This window comes from Cladophialophora yegresii, assembly GCF_000585515.1.
Source record: "Cladophialophora yegresii CBS 114405 chromosome Unknown aczIN-supercont1.1, whole genome shotgun sequence".
NCBI lineage: Eukaryota > Fungi > Ascomycota > Eurotiomycetes > Chaetothyriales > Herpotrichiellaceae > Cladophialophora > Cladophialophora yegresii.
The window spans coordinates 1837555-1855528 of record NW_006913045.1 but is presented as its reverse complement, the minus strand read 5'-3'; the positions used below and the strand labels follow the sequence as shown (position 1 = coordinate 1855528).

Genomic DNA, 17974 nt, shown 5'->3' with positions numbered 1-17974 from the left:
AGAGTGGGGACTCCCGTTGTTACGCGTTAGCTTCTAGGGCATGACCGGGGGATACCAGGCAGCACCCCCTGGACGTCTCTTGATTGCGGCCGCGAGGGGAGGACCAGTGGCGTCGAACAGCCGGTGGATACCTCATATACTCGAATCAGGGGGTAAAGCCTAGTTCCTGCAAAGTCCAAGGTATCAGTTCTGCCAGATCATCAGGGTCCTTCTCGTCTATTGGCTTTGCGAATTCGAACAAGAAGCGGTGCATCCATCTGTCCATGCGGAATGAGGTCTCCTTGTACTTCTGGCACGCTTTGTGAAATTCGCGGAACCTTGTAAAGCACACATCTAGCGTGGGCCAGAAGGTCTGAAGCCTTGTCAAAATCTCGAAATTACGCTCTAGACGAGAGCGAGCAGCACGGATCTGTGCTTCGTCAGGACTGAAAAGTAGAATGTGAAGCTGTATGGTGGACGCGATGACCAGCACGTGGCCCACCATTGTGTAGAAGACCTCGCAGCCGGCAGAAGAGTAGGCACGGTAAAGGATCTCGCAGAGCCCGATCGAGTGGCCCTTGCACTTGTCGGCGTAGTATCGGGCTTGGACAGTGTCGTCGTATGAGTCCCCGTGCAGATATGGGTAATACAGCAATTGTCCATAGTGGTAGTAGCCCAAATATACGGCAACAAACATAGGCCCCAGTCCTAGAGCGGCATAGCGGGATAAGTTTGCGTGAGTGTCTTGCAGCCCGATGGGCAGGTTGTTGTACCAGTCCTCCAATTGCGCAGAGAGTGCTTCCACAGCTGCACCGTGAGCTGCGCCGAGTTGGAGCTCTGAGGCAGCCCTCTCGTTCAAGAGACTGACCTCGAACAAAATGGCATTCAGCTTGATCATTTGGGTCAGTAGCGAAGCGCTGGATTCTTGCATGCTGGTAGGACTGGGCAGGTCAAACTCTTGCCGGCTCAAGCGGTGGAAGACCGTCTCCTCCATAGGGTACGGAACATCGCTTCTAGGCGTCAAGGATCGAGTTATCCCGACACCCCTCGAGGACCAAACGTCCACCATGCATAGCGACCACCACGCTCTGCAATTCACCTCCTGCTCGACTCTGGACATGACGATCATGTTGGGAAGGTCGAGTAACAATGCATTTCGACAAGCCACACTGTAGAAGACTGCCTCTGCAGCGGCTTCTCCTTCGGTAATGACATAGGCCCCTAGAAGGACGGTGGCTTGCAGAGTTATCAGGGACACATCACGCAGGTTGAGGAGCTGTTCCGCTTCCTGCGCATATCGTCTACCTCTGATTCTGGGGTCAATCCCGGCGAAGTATGCACCATTGGAGAATCTTGCGGAAAGACTGATCATGCCATACAAGAGGACCCGAGGAATCCTGGCGTTGATAACATCCTGCATCAAACTTGCGGGGTGGAACAGGGAGTGAAAGGTGTCGTGAATGTAGCGAAAATACAGCTCGACCAGCTCCACACAGAGAGATTGTGGAGGCAAATCGGTGCTGATGCTCCCACTCCGCGCCAGCTCCAACCCCGTCGTGCTGGGAGAGGCTGACGACTATTTCGGCCAACTACCATCAGGGTGGGAGGTGGAAGTGAAGGAGCAGTCGACATCGCGATTCTTGCAGTAAACACACGGTGCACCGGGAGCAGTTACCTCGCATTTGCGACGGCGACTCCTAAGGGTAATAGGGCATTAGCTGGTGGGAATCTTGATTGTGGTTGGAGAATGCGTACCGGCAAGCGACACAGGCCGTGGGAGGCCGCATTATAGCAGGTGATTGTTGCCTGGCAGAAGGCCTGTCTATCAGCTGAAGTGTGGGTGAGATGCAAGTGAGCTGGACTTGACGTCAGTCGTCAGCCATCCGCATCGTGGGCCTCGTAAATAGCTGGCTGGCTATTACCGCCAGCATGCGTCCGACGGGGATGCTGATATTATGGACCAGCGCCAGTGCACTTCGGACATCTGGTCAGTCTGCTACAGTGATAGATGAAGGAGAAAGAACCGGCGTCGATTTTCAGATCACTTCACTTCGCCAAGCGAGCAGCCTCTTCCCCGCAGATGCAGGCGAAGAAAGCTTGGGAAGCCGAGTTGCGACATCAATTCAAGATCTCGAGCATGCCAGTCTAATGTTTTGCCAAACAGACCAGATTCCACCCGGCAAATCTTCGATGCCATTACTGAAATCAGAGCTCGTCCTTTGTCATCGCATACCGTGGCGAGCCACCGGTCAAATTGCGCAATCTGAACATGCGAACACCGTGGCGAGGGACATTCGCACGCAGGACATTGTGCTTTGGTCCGACGCTGCCAACGCGCTTGCCCAAGAGTCGCGGATCGGCTTTGGCCAGGCCTTCCTTGTACGGCGTCTGAGTTGAGTTGTACCACGAGTTCTTGTACTGATGATTTCCCGCCAAAACTTGCTCTGCCGTGTGGTGTTCCATACGATCCGCCCACAAGTCATATACGTCGAATTCATCCCTGGTTTGAGGTGCCGAACCCTCCGGGCCTTCGTGTATGAACACGTCGTTGAGGGTAGTCGTCATCTCAAGGTCCTCGTCCGCTGCGTTGAGGAAGATGACTAACTGGTCGTGACGCCAAAGCGGGCCACTCCAGATTTGTGTTTCTCCTTGCCCGTACTTGTCCTTCTTGACATGTTGGTCGCGGTAGATTTGAGCCACGGATCGGCCGAGAGGATCTTGGTTTACAGCAATCACAGCCGGATTGTTAAGGATGGTAAGGGTCTTCGAAGACAATCTGCGAATGTCGGCTCCGATAAGCAGAGGGGACTTTAAAGCTGCCCACATGGAGAAGTGTGCCTATAAACATTGTTGTCAGTATTATGACCAGGACGAAGTTGGGTAATTGGTCCTACCTTGTACTCCTCATCATCCATTCCGCCCTGCCCTACCTCAAGCATGTCCAAGTCGTTCCATCCGCCGAACTGTCCACGATCGACGTAAGGGGCCACTTTGTTGATAATGTTCATCACTGAGCAATGCGTGCCCGGTGCAACACAATGGGGGTCACGGGGATCATCGCAGGCACACAAAGCATCTGGTCGGTTGAAGTGATCATAGATGTCGCCAGAGACCCGCCAGGAATTGGCGATGGACATTCCCCAGGTGTGTACATAGTCTTCCCCCCAAGAGCAGAGTGAGTATAGAATAGGGCGACCAGTCGCGTTGAGAGCCTTTGCCATGTTGTTGTAGCGATTGAACGAGATCTCGGGATAACCGAAGCGGCCCATGTGATAACAATTGTCGTACTTCAGATAGTCGACGTCCCATGCAGCCCAAATCTCGGCGTCTTTCTCTTCATGGTCGAGCGAGCCTTCATATCTGGCGCAGGTCAACTCGCCGGCACTGGAGTACATGCCAAAAAGAAAGCCCATGTCATGGAGTTTGTCAGCGACCCATTTCATGCCTCTGGGAAATTTGGTGGCATCCGGTCGTAGATACCCATCATTATCACGGCCGTCGGACCAGCAGTCGTCGAGGACGACATAGTTGTAGCCCACGTCCTTCAGGCCGCTTGAGAGGAGGACTCGGGAAGTATCGAGCAAGAGATCCTGCGAGACGTCACAGCCCAATGAGTTCCAATTGTTCCACCCCATCTGAGGAGTTTGGGCTAATCCATTGTTGACGGCGGATACACTCTTGCTAAAAAGGGCTTGAAAAAGCAGTAGCAGCATTGTAAGTATGGCAAAGGGACGTGGGTAAAGGGACAGGAGATACTGTGGTTCGTCACAGGAGCAGTCGCAACGCAGAAATATATCAAGGGCACGATGGGGCCTGGGAATTCATGCAGCTCTGGAGAAGAAGTGCGAATTATAGAGACGTGGATGCACGTACTAGACCCTTGGTTGCAGCTTTCATCATCTCGAAGCTGTGTCAACTTAGCTGCCGTAGAACGACGCGTAGCACCAAGGCGGTGGTATCCTAGCAGATCAAGACGTAGGTGGGCGGAAAACTACCCTTTGACGAAACTCCGAGGCATGCTGCGGCACAAAGACCAGGGACATTCCGGCATATCCACTGCCTGTGGGGTTCAATGCCATGCATGAAATGCGCGTTGCGCAGAGCGAGAGAGAGGCCATTGGAAGCACGAGAGAAAGCGTAGGAAAGGGTGCAGGTCGTGCGGAAAACGCGCTTCTCAATTCCGCCACTAAAAGAGTGCAGCCGCCAATCGGTGAAATTCAAGCCCGCCTAACCTTCCGACTTGTCATCTCGTCGGTTTCGCTGAGGCTCATCCAAGGCTCATGCAGCTGTCACGAGCTGTTCACGCCAGCTTCGGTCAACGTCCGTCGCTCCATCTCCCGCATCACACGGCGGAGGTGGCTCTTCATCGAACCCTCGGACCGCATTCCGGCCTTAAGGACGTACATGCGAGAAGGAGTACGATCTACAGTAGAAAGCGGCTTAGGGCAACCCCTGAATCCTGCCGCCCCCCCTACAGCTTGAATTGAGATGTGGTGCATATTGTGATGGAGAGTAAGTGGGCGGTGCTTTGGACCAGTCTGGCACGTGCTCGAGTCTCACAGATATGCAGGAGATGACTCTAGCCCAAGCACCCCGTCACGGACCAGCTTAGATGAAGACCATTCCGGTGACCGTCCACTATTAGCAGATTCGCTTGCTGCCACCAACAATATCGAAACACGTGACTTCTATCAGCCTGGACAGAGCTCATTCCGCGATGAGTTTGACCACGATGAGCGCACGAGCCAGGACAATCATGGCTTTGCTCAAGCTGCGTCAGCTCGATCCCGGTTTGAACACAAGTTGACGGTCCGCGAGGCTATCAAAGCGTACCCGATGGCCATCTTCTGGTCCTTGGCGGTGAGCATGTGCGTTATCATGGAGGGCTTCGACAGCATTCTGGTGCCTAGTTTCTATGCCTTCCCTACATTTCAGCGGAAATGTATGTCGTTCAACCATGACTGTGGCCTTTCTGTGGTGCTGATATGCCACAGATGGTGAATTTGTCGGGGTTACCGACCAGACAAAGTCTGGATATCAGCTCAGCGCTACCTGGATGGCCATTGTGAGTGTGCCTCCAGCTTGAGACTCGGCCAACACGCCGAGAAAGGCGAAGTCAATCACTAGGCTCATTGTCTACATTGACCGCAGCGCTGACTTGTCTCTTACTTCAGATCGGCACTGCCTCTGGCATCGGCGCTGTGCTAGGTACTATCCTCAATGGCCACCTCGTCGACTGTTATGGGCAGAAGCGAGTCCTTGTCGGCGCGTTGTGCACGCTCTCGTGCCTGATATTTATGACCTTTTTCGCTCCCAACATCCAAGTTCTAGCCTTCGGACAGTTTCTTTGTGGATTTCCATGGGGCGTTTTCGCCACAGTCGCCCCTTCCTACTCGTCCGAGGTCCTGCCCCTGGTCCTTCGCTCGTATCTTTCGAGTTTCACGAACATGGCTTTTATCATTGGCCAGATCATATGTGCCATTGTTATTCGAGTGTTCTTGGAAAGGGACGATGAATGGGGATTTCGAATTCCATTTGGATTCCAGTGGATTTGGCCATCATTTCTGATTCCGCTGCTCTGTTTTGCCCCAGAATCACCATGGCATCTCGTGCGCCAGGGTCGGTTGAATGAGGCGGAGACCTCCCTCCGTCGCTTGCAGTCATCGACCGCGAGAGGCATTGATGTGAAAGACACCTTGGCCGAGATCGTCCACACCAACAATCTCGAGCAAGAGCTCCAGGTCGGTACATCATACTGGGATTGCTTCCGAGGGTTCGAACTCCGCCGCACGGAGATCGCCTGTCTGGTTTTCGCAGGCCAAAACTTTTCGGGCTTGTCCTTTGCTTATAACGCCACTTACTTCTACGAACAAGTCGGGCTATCCGCTGAGACGACATATACTCTAAGTCTCTTTGGCACCAGCCTAGCACTGCTTGCAACACTTGCAAACTGGTTTCTCCTCATGCCTTACTATGGCCGTCGGACAATCTACACGGTATCTATGTTGGTCATGGCTTCAATCCTCTACCTCATTGGGACATTGACCCTGTGGGCTGATCACTTCTTTGTTGCGATGACGCAAGCTCTGCTTACTATCGTCTGGACTATCACCTTTCAATTGTCTGTCGGCCAACTCGGATGGTCCATTCCAGCCGAAGTGGGAAGTACTCGCTTACGGACGAAGACGATATGTCTCGCCCGCAACGCCTACTATCTGGTTGGCTTCATCGGTGGCGCCGTTCAGCCATATATGCTGAACCCCGAGAGTCTTAACTGGAGAGGATACACGGGGTTTTTCTGGGGGACGACCGCAATCATGACCTTCGTGTGGGCGTGGTACAGGTTGCCGGAGACCAAAGGGAGGACGTACGAGGAGCTGGACTTGTTGTTTGCCAAGGGCATTGATGCGCGGAAGTTCGAGACAACCGATGTTCATGCTTTGAACGAAAACGAGATGAGGCCTTTTACACGAGGGGCGTCAATGCGCACGGCTTCCACGGGCAGGCGGAGTCCGGAGTGGGATATTGTTCATGAAGACGAGCCGCTGAGAGACAGTGACGAGGTTGAAAGGACCGAGCATGGTCTGTCCCGCTTTGAAGATCATCAACGCAAGCTCGAGCGGTAACTGTGAAGGAAGAGTGATCACAAGCTTATCTGCAGCATGCGTGTCATTTTTCTCCTGCGGACACGAGCACAGTGCCGGATAACAGAAGACTATGCGACACGACCTTGCCCATTGCCGATCCAAGGCGGAGAACACAACTAGGGGAGTGTCTCAATCGGGCCGACGAGGGCGCGACCACAAGCTGGCTCCACTTGCCTGGGGATTGCTCGAAGGCCGTCGAGATCTTCTTGACTGAGATCGCCAGCCTCGGTTCGTGGAGACCGCCATGTCAACATGTGGCCTGAGCTCGCCCCGCATGGCCACAGTCCAGCTTCCCCATGATCTGGCTCCTTGCGGGGGATTCTCCGTAAGCGGCAGCGAATGAAAATAACCCAATCCCGCCGCTATCAGCGCCACTGCGGCATACCAACCTCGCTTCTAGTTGCTTGGTTGCCTTTCCTATGAGCTGATGGGTCATCTCGGTCGCGTCTGGCAACATTCTTCGTGATCAACATGGACGTCCTCAGCTTCATAGATCCTTCAGAGCGGTCTACTAAGCGAAAGGACCTTCCGCGAGACGCGCGAGCGACAACTATAACTACTACCAGCATGCCCCAGAAAAAGATGGAGCCAGATTCAACCAAATAACACGCCTTGCAAGAGTCGAGCAACAACCATATCTCAGGATCAACTCATCCAGATGGCACAGACGGTGGTTACTGAAAAAGGCCGTGATGCCATTGGTCACTTAGAAGATCCGAACGGCAACTTCGATCGCTCATGGAGAGAGGAGCACTGGGGCGACAAGGAATTGAGCGTTGCGGCCCGCGATGTCACTAGAGATGAGAAAGATATGACAATCAGAGAAGCTCTCGGGGTCTACAAGGTATGCGCATACACGACGAGATATGCTCAACTGTACTGACATCCCGCAGAAAGCCGTTATGTGGTGCTTGGTTATCTCGACTTGTGTGATTATGGAGGTACCAACATCACTGCAGTGTTCTGCGTCTCCTGCGTGTTCCATGCTGAATTGATCACCAGGGGTTCGACACGAATCTTCTGGGAAATTTCTACGCATACCGTGTGTAGCAACTATTCTCATTCCCAAGCTCACGGGGCTGACCTGAGTGCCTTTAGCATCGTTCCAGCGGAAGTATGGCCATTATGTCGGCATCTCGAAGCAAACCCCAACAGGTTACTCCCTTACCGCTGCCTGGCAAACTGGTCTCGGTCAAGGTTCGGGTATGTTCGCCTGCTGATAATCTCCCTTACTTACGGTGGCTAACTGTGCCGCAGGTTGCGGTTCAATTTTAGGCACGATCATCAACGGCTGGTTGGTACAAGCATATGGACCTCGCAAGGTTCTGCTATGCACGCTTTGTGTCATGACTTGCTTCCTGTTTATCGTCTTCTTTGCACCCAGCAAGGAAGTTCTCTTGGTCGGCGAGATCCTGCTGGGTTTCGAATGGGGGATCGTAAGTCACTAACTTCCACCACGGGCTCAGCACTCTCGCTAACCAGGAACACAGTTCGCCACCACAGCTCCAGCATACGCCTCGGAAGTCCTCCCCTTGCAGCTCCGTGTGTATTTCACCTCGTACACCAACATGTGCTTTATCCTAGGTCAATTCATCTCGGCGGGCCTGCTACGTGGGCTTGTCCATCGAGTCGACCAGTGGGGCTACCGAATTCCCTTCGCTGTGCAATGGGTCTGGCCCGCGTTCCTCATCCCGCTGATCTTCTTCGCCCCTGAGTCGCCCTATCATCTTGTCCGGCACAACAAGCTCGAGGAAGCAGAGAGGTCGATCCGAAGGTTGCAGGCTCCCGGACCGGGACTGGATCCCAAGAGAACGCTAGCCCAGATCGTCTATACCAACAACTTGGAGGAGCAACTCAGCGTGGGAACGACAGTAAGTCGCCATTGTCACTATGGGAGTTCCTTGTCGAGGCTTACCAATCACGCAGTACTGGGATTGCTTCAAGGGGTTCGAGAGACGCCGGACCGAGATTGCATGTGTGGTGTTTGGCGGGCAGCTCGTGTGCGGTCTTTGCTTTGCGTACGCTTCGACATACTGTAGGCCGCGAATGTTTCTCCCCGCATACTCTGCAAAGCATCTAACAAGATACAGTCTTCCAGCAAGTCGGCTTGAGCACAGACGCGGCTTATTCCTTGGGTTGGGGTGCAAACGGGTTGGCATTCCTGGCTTGCTTGGCGAACTGGTTCCTTCTCATGCCGTAAGTATAAATCAACCCAGTCCCACTTGGAAGGTTCTCACCGTATCGCTTAGATACTTTGGCCGCCGCACGGTCTATCTTTGGGGCATGTTCTTCATGGCCACAGAGCTGTGCATCATTGGAATCCTCAACCCATGGACCGACCATCCATCTGTTGCGTGGACTCAGGCCGTCCTCACACTTGTCTGGACAGCTACATTCCAGCTCAGTGCTGGCCAGCTCGGCTGGGCCTTGCCGGCTGAGATAGGATCCACTCGCCTGCGACAAAAAACTGTCTGCCTCGCTCGGAATGTCTCCAACATCAGCGGCACGGTTGGCGGAACTCTGGAGAACTATTTTATGAACCCAGAAGCATGGAATCTACAGGGATATACGGGATTCGTCTGGGGCGGCTGCGCCTGGCTGGTTTTCATCTGGGCGTACTTCCGATTGCCTGAGACCAAGGACCGCACCTTCCACGAACTGGACATCCTCTTCGCGAAGAACGTCCCCGCCAGGCAATTCAAGACGACTCAGATCGATGAATTCGACGAGCATGAGCAGAACCAACTCGCGGTCCGGTACTCGGTGAGCGGGCAAGCACCCCAACGTCCGTCGTTCATTCCGTCGGTGACCAATGTGTTGGCGGACCATGGACATGCCGAAGACACCCTTGCCCAACGACGCGGAAGCATCGTCAGTGCACAGAGTGGCTCTCGCAGACCGAGTATCGCGCCTGCCGTTACCGAGTACTTGAAGACGCATTGAGGAAGGGGAAGGGCCAGGCAAGCCGTATCGAGAGTCGCTGCTGCGAGACTGAAGGGCGATTGTATCTGTGCCGCAATGACATGTATGATGCTTTCCGCTGGTCATGTACTGTGTAGTGGCGTTAATGTCAATCTGCACTCCTGGATTTATTATTGATCTAATTTCGTGAACCTTTTCTGCGAGCGTTTCAACATCATACCTCGTCGCCTGCGTCGCGCCAAGCTTGCGGAGAAGGACGAGACACGAGCCCCCAGAGCCCTTCCCTGCGCTTCCTAACTTTTTCCCTCCATCCCAGTTTCATTTCCGATCAAACCACTCGATCGTGGCATCTGATGCCAGAAATATATGTTGGCACGTGGGACCCAGTCGGTCTATGTCTGTCTGCGATGTCAGAGAAATCTAGTCGGTGACAACCTCAACCACCCTGCCCGCGTGCTTCGACGATGGCAGAGCGCAGCTCCAAGCCGCGCGACACTCGACGAAATCGACTACGGCGCCGACAGCAATAGCACCCCCGTCCAACAACCTCAAGATGAAGGCCTGTCCCAACCTCGGCCCCGTGGCAAGCGACAGTTCTGGCGAAAGTGGAAGCCCGATCCCACTGCTGAACTGGGAGTCGACTCCCTGGGCAAACCTGCCGAAGTCATACTGCTTCCTTCGAGAGACCGCAGGATAACCCAAGTACCCACGGCTGACCGCACGGAACGAGCTGGAACCACATTACAGGAGTCGATCGATTCGGAAAATGTCCCGCTTAGTGGTGCAAAGTTGGCAGAAAATATCGAGCAGCTACGCCTTTCGGTGGGGAAAATGCGCGGGCAATTGGAAAAGCACGAATGGAAGACACTGAAGCGGAACTTGAAGACCGGATTCCAGACCTCACAGTTGAAGAAGTACATCCGTCTGCGGAAAGGCGACCGTGGTCCTTCTCCGGGGCTGCAGAGGAACCAGAGCAAGGACGATATCATCAGATATTTGGCCGAGGAGATCTGGGGTTTCATCACTCCTGCACGCGACGAGACCCCGACGGTGCCGGACAAGACAGCGAGAAAGGTCAAATTCTCGTTCAATCTAGACGAGCAAGCCAAGCTAGAGCACCTCCTGACACACCCGACGCAGCCGCTGAAGAGGATCGCAGAGGAACACGACGTCCAGATTGACGTGTATCCTTCTCAATCCAGGATTAGAACGTTGGGGTACAAACACGAGGCGAATCGAGCGCTACAGAAGCTTGTTCGTTATGCGAAGGACCTCGCCTTGGTGGTCATACCACTGCGAGGACCTCTGGGACTGTTATACCGGGATCGCACCGAGGAGGACTATGCTGATACCTACCTCAAGTCTCTGCGGCGGAAGTACCAAGGACTGACTATCGCTCGGGACAAGGACCACATCACACTGATCCACCTGAACAACCCTCGTGCAGCTGACCAAGCCCGCCGCGAGATCTTGCTCTCCGCTCCCCTTAAGGATGATACCCAGCAGTCGACTGTCTGGCCAGACGTGGATGAGCTAACCACCAGCCTCCAGCCTGTTCCTCCTCGCGCAGGACTTCCCGTGATGTTGCATCAGTACCAATGGCTGAGACTGGTCTCATCTGGCGTCACCTCGCAAACTGTCGGCAGCTCTTCTTTCCGCCGCATCTTGGGAAGCTTGCGAGATGCTCTCAACCCTACCGCGACACTTGGCAAAGCAGGGAGTAGACAGGAGCTACATTGTGATCTTACTGCGAAATTTGGAGAAGCGTTAATCCAGGGAATCCCACCGCATGTTGACGTCGAAAACAAAACAACGGTTGGGAGCGAAGGAGATTTGGAAGCGGGGAATGAACCAGAGCAGGCGGGTTTCCGCGGTACAAAGTCTCCCGAAGGAGATTGTGCGAAGGGAAGTGATCCCAGCGACTTCGAAATAAAGAAGTCAACTCTGAGAAACATGAAGCCTTCCACCGAAGCGCCTTCACCAATCCAGCCCATGGCCGGGAGCGCCAAAAAGGAGGAAGCATCAGCACCGTCAACACCACCGGAATCTTACGGAAGAAGACTCTTTGTTGGGGGAGCTCCATTCTTGCCACAGCATCTTGCCAGAATGGATCCTTGGCCTGAGCAGTCTTCCGGGGATTTAGATGCTAGCGCTCGCGCCATACTGCGACTAGAGCTCTGTCCAAGCTCGACAGCTGATTCGCATGAGTCTCCTAGATTCGAGATCTTCGTGACTGCTGGTGAAGCAATCGATGGGAAGAGATCTGTCCTCAGCATCGCCAGGATATCTGCCGTCCATCAAGATGATCACTTCACTGTCTCGTGTCCGCGGAACGACGTCGACGTCGCCTTTACACTGCAGCTCAAGCAGGACCTTGCCTATCCCGGTTCAGTCGATACGGGCGTCTCTCAACCCTTGATGAAGGCATTCCGCAGCTATATTGGCCATGCCCAGTCGACCGGCTCCTCTGACTGGGTATTTCTGCCTTTTGTCAACCTTCCGATCCATCACACGCTGAGAAACGCGCACGAGCACGTCCAGCACGCTGCGGCTAAGAAATCCAAAACAGCTCGACAGAAGCGAAGAACCTCAGCACAGGGCGATGTTAAGCTAGAGTATCTTCTTCGCACGGTGGACGTCGTCGACGTTGACTCGAGAACACTGCCGATTCGGCCACCCGGCGCGCCTACGGAAAACACGAAGAGAGTGCAATCTCGCTCGAGTGCGGCGCGCTTCTGCCTCGACCATATCACCTACACCGGCGCGGACGCCACCAGACAAGAACTCCGTCTGGCTCAAAGTCCAGTCCTCCACCCACCGACGCTGTCGCCGCTGCAACCGCATCTCCCTTCCTTTGTAGGTGCAGCACTAAGCTTGGCGGAGCGGCTGAGTGGCAATCCCCTGAAACCCGGATATCCTGCGAGGCAAGTGCTTGAGTTTGAGCCGCTGCAGGACGACCTCGAGGTTGAACGGCTAGAGGAAAGAAAAGCCACCAAGCCAGGTAAAGAGGCGCATCCAGAAGACAATGCGAAGGCGAAGAAACAGAAGGCATTAAAGAAAGGTCAACAATCCAAGTCGAAGTCGAAGTTGAAGCCGAGGATGAATACCAGGTCGTCCAAGAACAACATACCCCAGACCAAACCGACAGCAGAGGCCGCACCCCAGACGAAGGGGTCATCAGACTGAGTGCCTTCCCTTCACCTGCTTTTACTGTGTAATACCCTGCTGGACACGTACTGAGTACGTATTTACTGTGCCTGTGCGCCGTCTCTCCTCTGTACATTATGTAACGATGAAGATAGATCATGGAAGATGCACGGTAGATGGTTCATTACTACTATTCATGTAAATTACTATACACGTACAGCAGTAAAGTAGCTATTGAATCTTATTTCACAGTCAACTACTTCATACTCTGTATATATATATACTGTACGGATAGGTGTGGGTGGCGAGATCGATCCATTTACTGACTTACTTGCACGGGTCGTTATCGTCTAGTCTTGAGTCTCCCTATCTGGCTGGGATCTCGCTCCTCCATCTCCATCTCCATCAACATGTCATATGTCATATGTCACATATCACATGTCACATTCCACTTTCATGAAAGGAGTTTTTGCCCTGGTTTGGACTTCCGTCTCTGGATACTTTGTCCTGTCTCGCTCGCGTACTCTATATACTTCCGTCCTGCTTCGGGGTCCTTGTTTTTGCTCTGCTCGCCCCGCCCCGCCCCGCCTCGCCCCGACCCAGTTATGCGGTCGCCTCTTCAAAGACCGCATTGACGCTCACCGCACCCTCACGCTCCAACTCCTCAAATCATCACGCAGCTCAAACTCCGTGTACTCCTTCTGCTCGGCCAGGCCGCGCCGTCGGTTCCCATGCTCCGCCTGACTCTGCTGCACCTGCTGGTCGATGCTGGACCGGCCGCTCACTGCGGCGCCGGGGCCCGCCGGCCCGGGCGTCTGCGTGGATGACAAGTTCAGACTCCCCGTCACCGAGGAGGGGCCGGGCGAGTCTCTGCTCGTGCCGCGTTGGTGGCCGTGAGGTTGCTGCGGGCTTGCACCTGGCGCCGTGGCCATCTGCGGGGTCAGGAACGTCTGCGGCGGTAGCAGACTCGGACGGGGCGTGCTTGGCGGGTGGGATCGTTGTTGAGAAGGATTCGTGTGCGCGGGTGCGTGTCGGTGGTGCGGCTCGTCGCTGGAACTGCTGTTCCTGCTCTCCTCGCGGCGTCCCAGTCTTGCCGGGTTAGGGTGACGCGAGCTGGTGGCCTTGTGGGGCGACGAGGGCGGGCGCCCGCCGTCCCCTCCCGCGAACAGGTTTTCGATCAGTCTGTCCGGCGCGAGCTCGCCGGCCTGGCAGGCCCACGTCGCGGCCAGGGTGCGGCGATAGATGTCCTGGGCCTCGGCCAGCTCGCGCGTCTTGGATGTGATGCTGGGCATGTCCTCGCCGTTGGCGCCGCCTCCGCCACCCAGCACGCCGGCCTCCGTGGTCAGCACGCCCGCGATCCCGCCGACCACCATGGCGGATTTGAGCGGCGGGGCGATAAAGTTCATGTCCCCCTCCGTCTGGCGCATGAGGATGCCAATCTTCAGCGTGCTGTTGATCTTGCTGTCTTGCAGGAGGTACCGCCGCGTGATGCTGCCTTCCTCCTCACCTTCGTCCTGCGGGTCGCGCTCCGGGCCCACGTCCGGCACCTGTGTGTACTCTGCGAGATTCAGCTTGACGTTGCCGAGATGGACTCGGCCGCCACGCCCGCCGTCGTGGAACTCCTGCAGCACTTCAAAGTGGATGTCGCATTCTTGGAGGTGGCCGTTCTTGTCGATCGTCAGCCGCACAGGCAGCGTCTTGACGTACTCCCATGTCGCTTTGTGTTCGGAGATTGGGGCTGAGGGCGTGCGGCCGCGGTGGTCGGCGGTGGTGGACGAGGACAGGTGCCAGCGCACGGTGACCGTGCCGGCTATGAGTGGGATGTTGGTGAGGTCGATGATGCGGAGCGTGAGATCGAATTTGGGCTACATTGTCACCGCTTGTCCGTATATGTGGCGGAGGAGCAGGAGAGGAGGGAGGGGAAGCGACAGTACAATGCAGCACAGCGCAGGTCATACCTTTCTGTTCTTGGGCACTGCGAAAGCGAGGTTGATCAGTGCATGTTTCCGCAACATGGTGGCCGTAGGCGACAATACATTTGCAGATCCAGGGCCGTCTCAAAGACGAGGGGATGACAATAGATGGACTTACCAAAGGCTTGCATGTTGGCGGCACGCAGAAGAAAATGCACGTCAGGCTTTTGTTCGCAAGCACAGACACTCACCCAGAGACACGGACACGGAAACGGGCACGTTCACATGAATTCCAGCGTTGGCCAAACGACCGTCACTTCGTTCTTTCCATTCCCGCCTGCCCGGGTTATCCTTTTTGACTCGGTTGGCTGCTATGACGGCGCAAGGGCAGATGTAGAGGCACACGCGCCGATAAGCTCGAGCTGGGAGGAAGAAAGTGGTGGAGGTAGGTCAGGTTGCAATAGGAATAGGAAATATCGCGAATGCGTGGGGAGAGTGCAGATCCGCGTGCTCCGGCGGCGGACGACCACCTAGTTATTATTAGTCAGCATCGAGCACTCGATCCAACCGGCGACCGTCGTTGACAACGATTGGGGTCAACGTTGGTCTAAATAGGGTTGTTTAGCATCAGTCCGCACGGATCTCCTCGATTCTGCCTGTACGGCTTCTATATCTAACCCGCCGCATGCGCCCGTGCAAGTATTCTATCGCCCCCGAATCAAGGTAATGTACACGTCGAATGATAACTGATAACCCTGGGTTGGACCCAATCTAGAACTTGTGCACCTCTTCCTTGTTGTATCCCAGTTCACCAAGGATTCCGCCGAGGCTACCCTGTGTCCAGCCGAAGCCGCCCTTGGCTCCAGCAACTGCCTCGATCATCGGAGGAGGACCGCTGACGAGGACCTTTACGTTCCGTTCGTTCAACTTGTGAGGCATCACCTGGCTCAATATCGCCTTGGTGATATAGCCCTTCTGGTAGGTGCCTTCATTCTCGGGCGTGGTTTTGCTGACGACATACGTCCTGTTGAATCGATCGGGGAACTTCTGGGCGAGATCATCGAATTCATTCTTCAGAAGGATGTCCTCTTCGGAGTTGTTGGCGTAGACCAGCGCGATTTTAGTCTTGTCTTCGGGATTATCCAGGATCGCTCGAGTGAGCTGGTAGATCGGGGTGATGCCAGAGCCTCCGGCGACGAATGTCATGGCCGAGTATTCGTTGGGCTTGTAATCGAACTCATGCAGTGGCTTGAACAACATCGAATCACCGGGTTTCAATGAGTGCATCTTGCCCGAGCCCTTGCCGTTGGGATATTTCTTGACCATGAACGTGACATAACCGGGCTGGTCTACAGTAGGCTGTCAGCTCAGCCATTTGCGCTGGACATATAGACGACTTACCATTCGCGCTGACGGGTGTATATGGTCGGAAGACCGGGATGAAGCCACCCTCAGGAGTATGTCTGGTCAGGAGAGATGCTGGACCGAGTCAGAACAGCTTCCGTCCACGTGGAAGCATCCTCGGTACGTACTGATTGGGGAAACACCGGTGATCGACTGATCATCCGGTAGAGCGAACGTCAATCTCCTGACGTTGTGGTTGACCATCTCGGCCTTTTCAAGCTTCAGCTCGGTGAAGCCTTTCCAAACCATCTTCTTCAGCGCCGCTTGAGCGTCTGAAGGCGGTGACTCGGCATGAACTGTGCTGAATTGAAAAAAGGTCGTGTTCCAGTAGTGACAGGCCGAGTACCCAGCAGTGGCGCCGATGGCGGCCACGCTGACCATCCTCAGTGGTCGAATGCCGGACATTTTTCGTTCGAAGAGAAGCTAACCGCAATTAAATCGAAATCAAAGTCGTAATTCCAACTAAAAGAGATGAGGGACCCAGTCTTTGTTGATGGTGAAGCTGATAAAAAGTCGGTGGTGGTTGGCGTAGCCCCTGAATTCAACGTCCGTGACTCGATCAAGCACCCGGGTACCAATGCAATGCTGAAAAAGAAGCTGCAAGAAGACGGATGCAAGAAGTCCCGCCGTCGATGAAAGACTGGAAATTAGTGAAGGAGAGATGACCAGAGCAGAATGGCAAAGTTGTCGACGTGTTGTTGAATCTCTCCAGAAAAAAAGACTCAGCACAAGTCGGCGCCCGGAGTTGGCCCTGGCCGATGGTTAGAGCTGAGATCGCCAGATCGGGCCCAGGCGCGACCCTTGATTGGACGGAAGCCACACGTGCGGGACTCTAACGCGCCGTAAGGGTGCAAAAAGCCCAGGTTAGCCGGATCTTTTGGGACAGCCCTGCGAGATCTAAAAATATCCTTTTGCTTGGCCAGCTTAGCTCCGTCTGCTACTCCGTACATGCCACCACTCAAGGAGAGTAGCGGGCAAGGCTGTCTAGAGTAGGGGTGATCGAATCATTGCCGTGGGCATGATTGAGCTTGCTTCAACAATCCATGAGTAACTCTGGCGGAATCCATGCACTCTAGCGATGTCATTTACTTGCAGAGCGAACTGGAGAAGTGTACATCTCGTGCGAGTTTCATTGCTCACCTGAGAAAAATCATCATGTGCGGAAGCCATCGTTTCGATCTTACTGCGAGTCCACTTCCACTTGAGGTCGAAGCTGTTGCTTTTCATCTTCGACGTGCGTCCAGGCAGGACCGTCGCTTGCCCACGGCAAGGCTCAGTCCCCAGTGAATGCCAACAGTGAATTCCAACATAATGTCTACATCTGCGCCAAATTTGATGTTCGAGCCGCAAACATGCCAGTCCTCTGTGCGAGCACGAGATGCCAGCAATCCAATCTCGCACGCTCTGGCATCAGTTACCGACCAGTGCCTGCGTGCCAATAGGTTGGGGTCTGCGACCTTCTCGAGTCACCGGCAGAGATTGCCTGGTGCTCGTGTAGCGCCATGGTATTGCACCATCATCGCGGCCATCATCACCACAGCATGCTGATACTTTGAGGCGAAGTTGAGAGCAGATAAGCTGGCAGCATCCCGATGAAAACACGGTGCCCACGGCTCCGACGTTGCACGTGGTCTTCGCCCGCTTGCTTGAAGATCCGGCTTGTAAGACAGAAGCAGTGGGTTCCCGACACGCGTTGTGTAACGCACGAACCGGATACTTTGTCCTGAGACGGTCTGGCACCAGGCCAAGCGCCGTGACAGACTATTGCCAACTTAATTTCAGATAACGTGTCAGCAACTTTCAGCGCACGACCTTTGTATGCAGAACTCGAGTGCGTGTTGCCGCACGGCATCTCACTTGCTTTCGCTTTTTTCTTCCCTCTCTATGCTGTGCGATAGCTAGTGGTTGTAGAGCTGCGCAGTCGGGAGTAGGTGGGAAGCGCCTCGTACTGCGGCATTAAGA

At 54.7% G+C, this 17974-nt stretch overlaps 7 protein-coding genes across 7 annotated transcripts; 3 read left to right on the top strand and 4 right to left on the bottom strand.

Annotated features, from left to right (window-relative positions):
• Positions 1-145: 145 nt before the first annotated feature.
• A1O7_00655 (uncharacterized protein) lies at positions 146-1399 on the bottom strand (the record flags this gene model as incomplete). The annotated part of the gene is made up of 1 exon (XM_007754696.1): positions 146-1399. The coding sequence occupies one exon, from the start codon at positions 1397-1399 to the stop codon at positions 146-148; it is 1254 nt and encodes a 417-aa protein (XP_007752886.1).
• Positions 1400-2184: 785 nt separating this feature from the next.
• Positions 2185-3692, bottom strand: A1O7_00654 (alpha-galactosidase; the record flags this gene model as incomplete). The annotated part of the gene is made up of 2 exons (XM_007754695.1): positions 2185-2817; positions 2874-3692. The coding sequence occupies 2 exons, from the start codon at positions 3690-3692 to the stop codon at positions 2185-2187; spliced, it is 1452 nt and encodes a 483-aa protein (XP_007752885.1).
• Positions 3693-4484: 792 nt separating this feature from the next.
• Positions 4485-6605, top strand: A1O7_00653 (uncharacterized protein; the record flags this gene model as incomplete). The annotated part of the gene is made up of 4 exons (XM_007754694.1): positions 4485-4491; positions 4550-4921; positions 4974-5044; positions 5154-6605. The coding sequence occupies 4 exons, from the start codon at positions 4485-4487 to the stop codon at positions 6603-6605; spliced, it is 1902 nt and encodes a 633-aa protein (XP_007752884.1).
• Positions 6606-7284: 679 nt separating this feature from the next.
• A1O7_00652 (uncharacterized protein) lies at positions 7285-9569 on the top strand (the record flags this gene model as incomplete). The annotated part of the gene is made up of 9 exons (XM_007754693.1): positions 7285-7470; positions 7520-7567; positions 7629-7668; positions 7725-7829; positions 7884-8062; positions 8117-8497; positions 8553-8661; positions 8717-8822; positions 8876-9569. The coding sequence occupies 9 exons, from the start codon at positions 7285-7287 to the stop codon at positions 9567-9569; spliced, it is 1848 nt and encodes a 615-aa protein (XP_007752883.1).
• A 345-nt stretch (positions 9570-9914) lies between these two features.
• A1O7_00651 (uncharacterized protein) lies at positions 9915-12734 on the top strand (the record flags this gene model as incomplete). The annotated part of the gene is made up of 1 exon (XM_007754692.1): positions 9915-12734. The coding sequence occupies one exon, from the start codon at positions 9915-9917 to the stop codon at positions 12732-12734; it is 2820 nt and encodes a 939-aa protein (XP_007752882.1).
• Positions 12735-13333: 599 nt separating this feature from the next.
• Positions 13334-14710, bottom strand: A1O7_00650 (uncharacterized protein; the record flags this gene model as incomplete). Its single annotated transcript, XM_007754691.1, has 2 exons — positions 13334-14560; positions 14654-14710. The coding sequence occupies 2 exons, from the start codon at positions 14708-14710 to the stop codon at positions 13334-13336; spliced, it is 1284 nt and encodes a 427-aa protein (XP_007752881.1).
• A 669-nt stretch (positions 14711-15379) lies between these two features.
• On the bottom strand, positions 15380-16417 carry A1O7_00649 (uncharacterized protein; the record flags this gene model as incomplete). Its single annotated transcript, XM_007754690.1, has 3 exons — positions 15380-15957; positions 16010-16087; positions 16141-16417. 3 exons carry the CDS (start codon positions 16415-16417, stop codon positions 15380-15382), a joined length of 933 nt encoding a protein of 310 aa, XP_007752880.1.
• Between the last annotated feature and the right edge of the window lie 1557 nt (positions 16418-17974).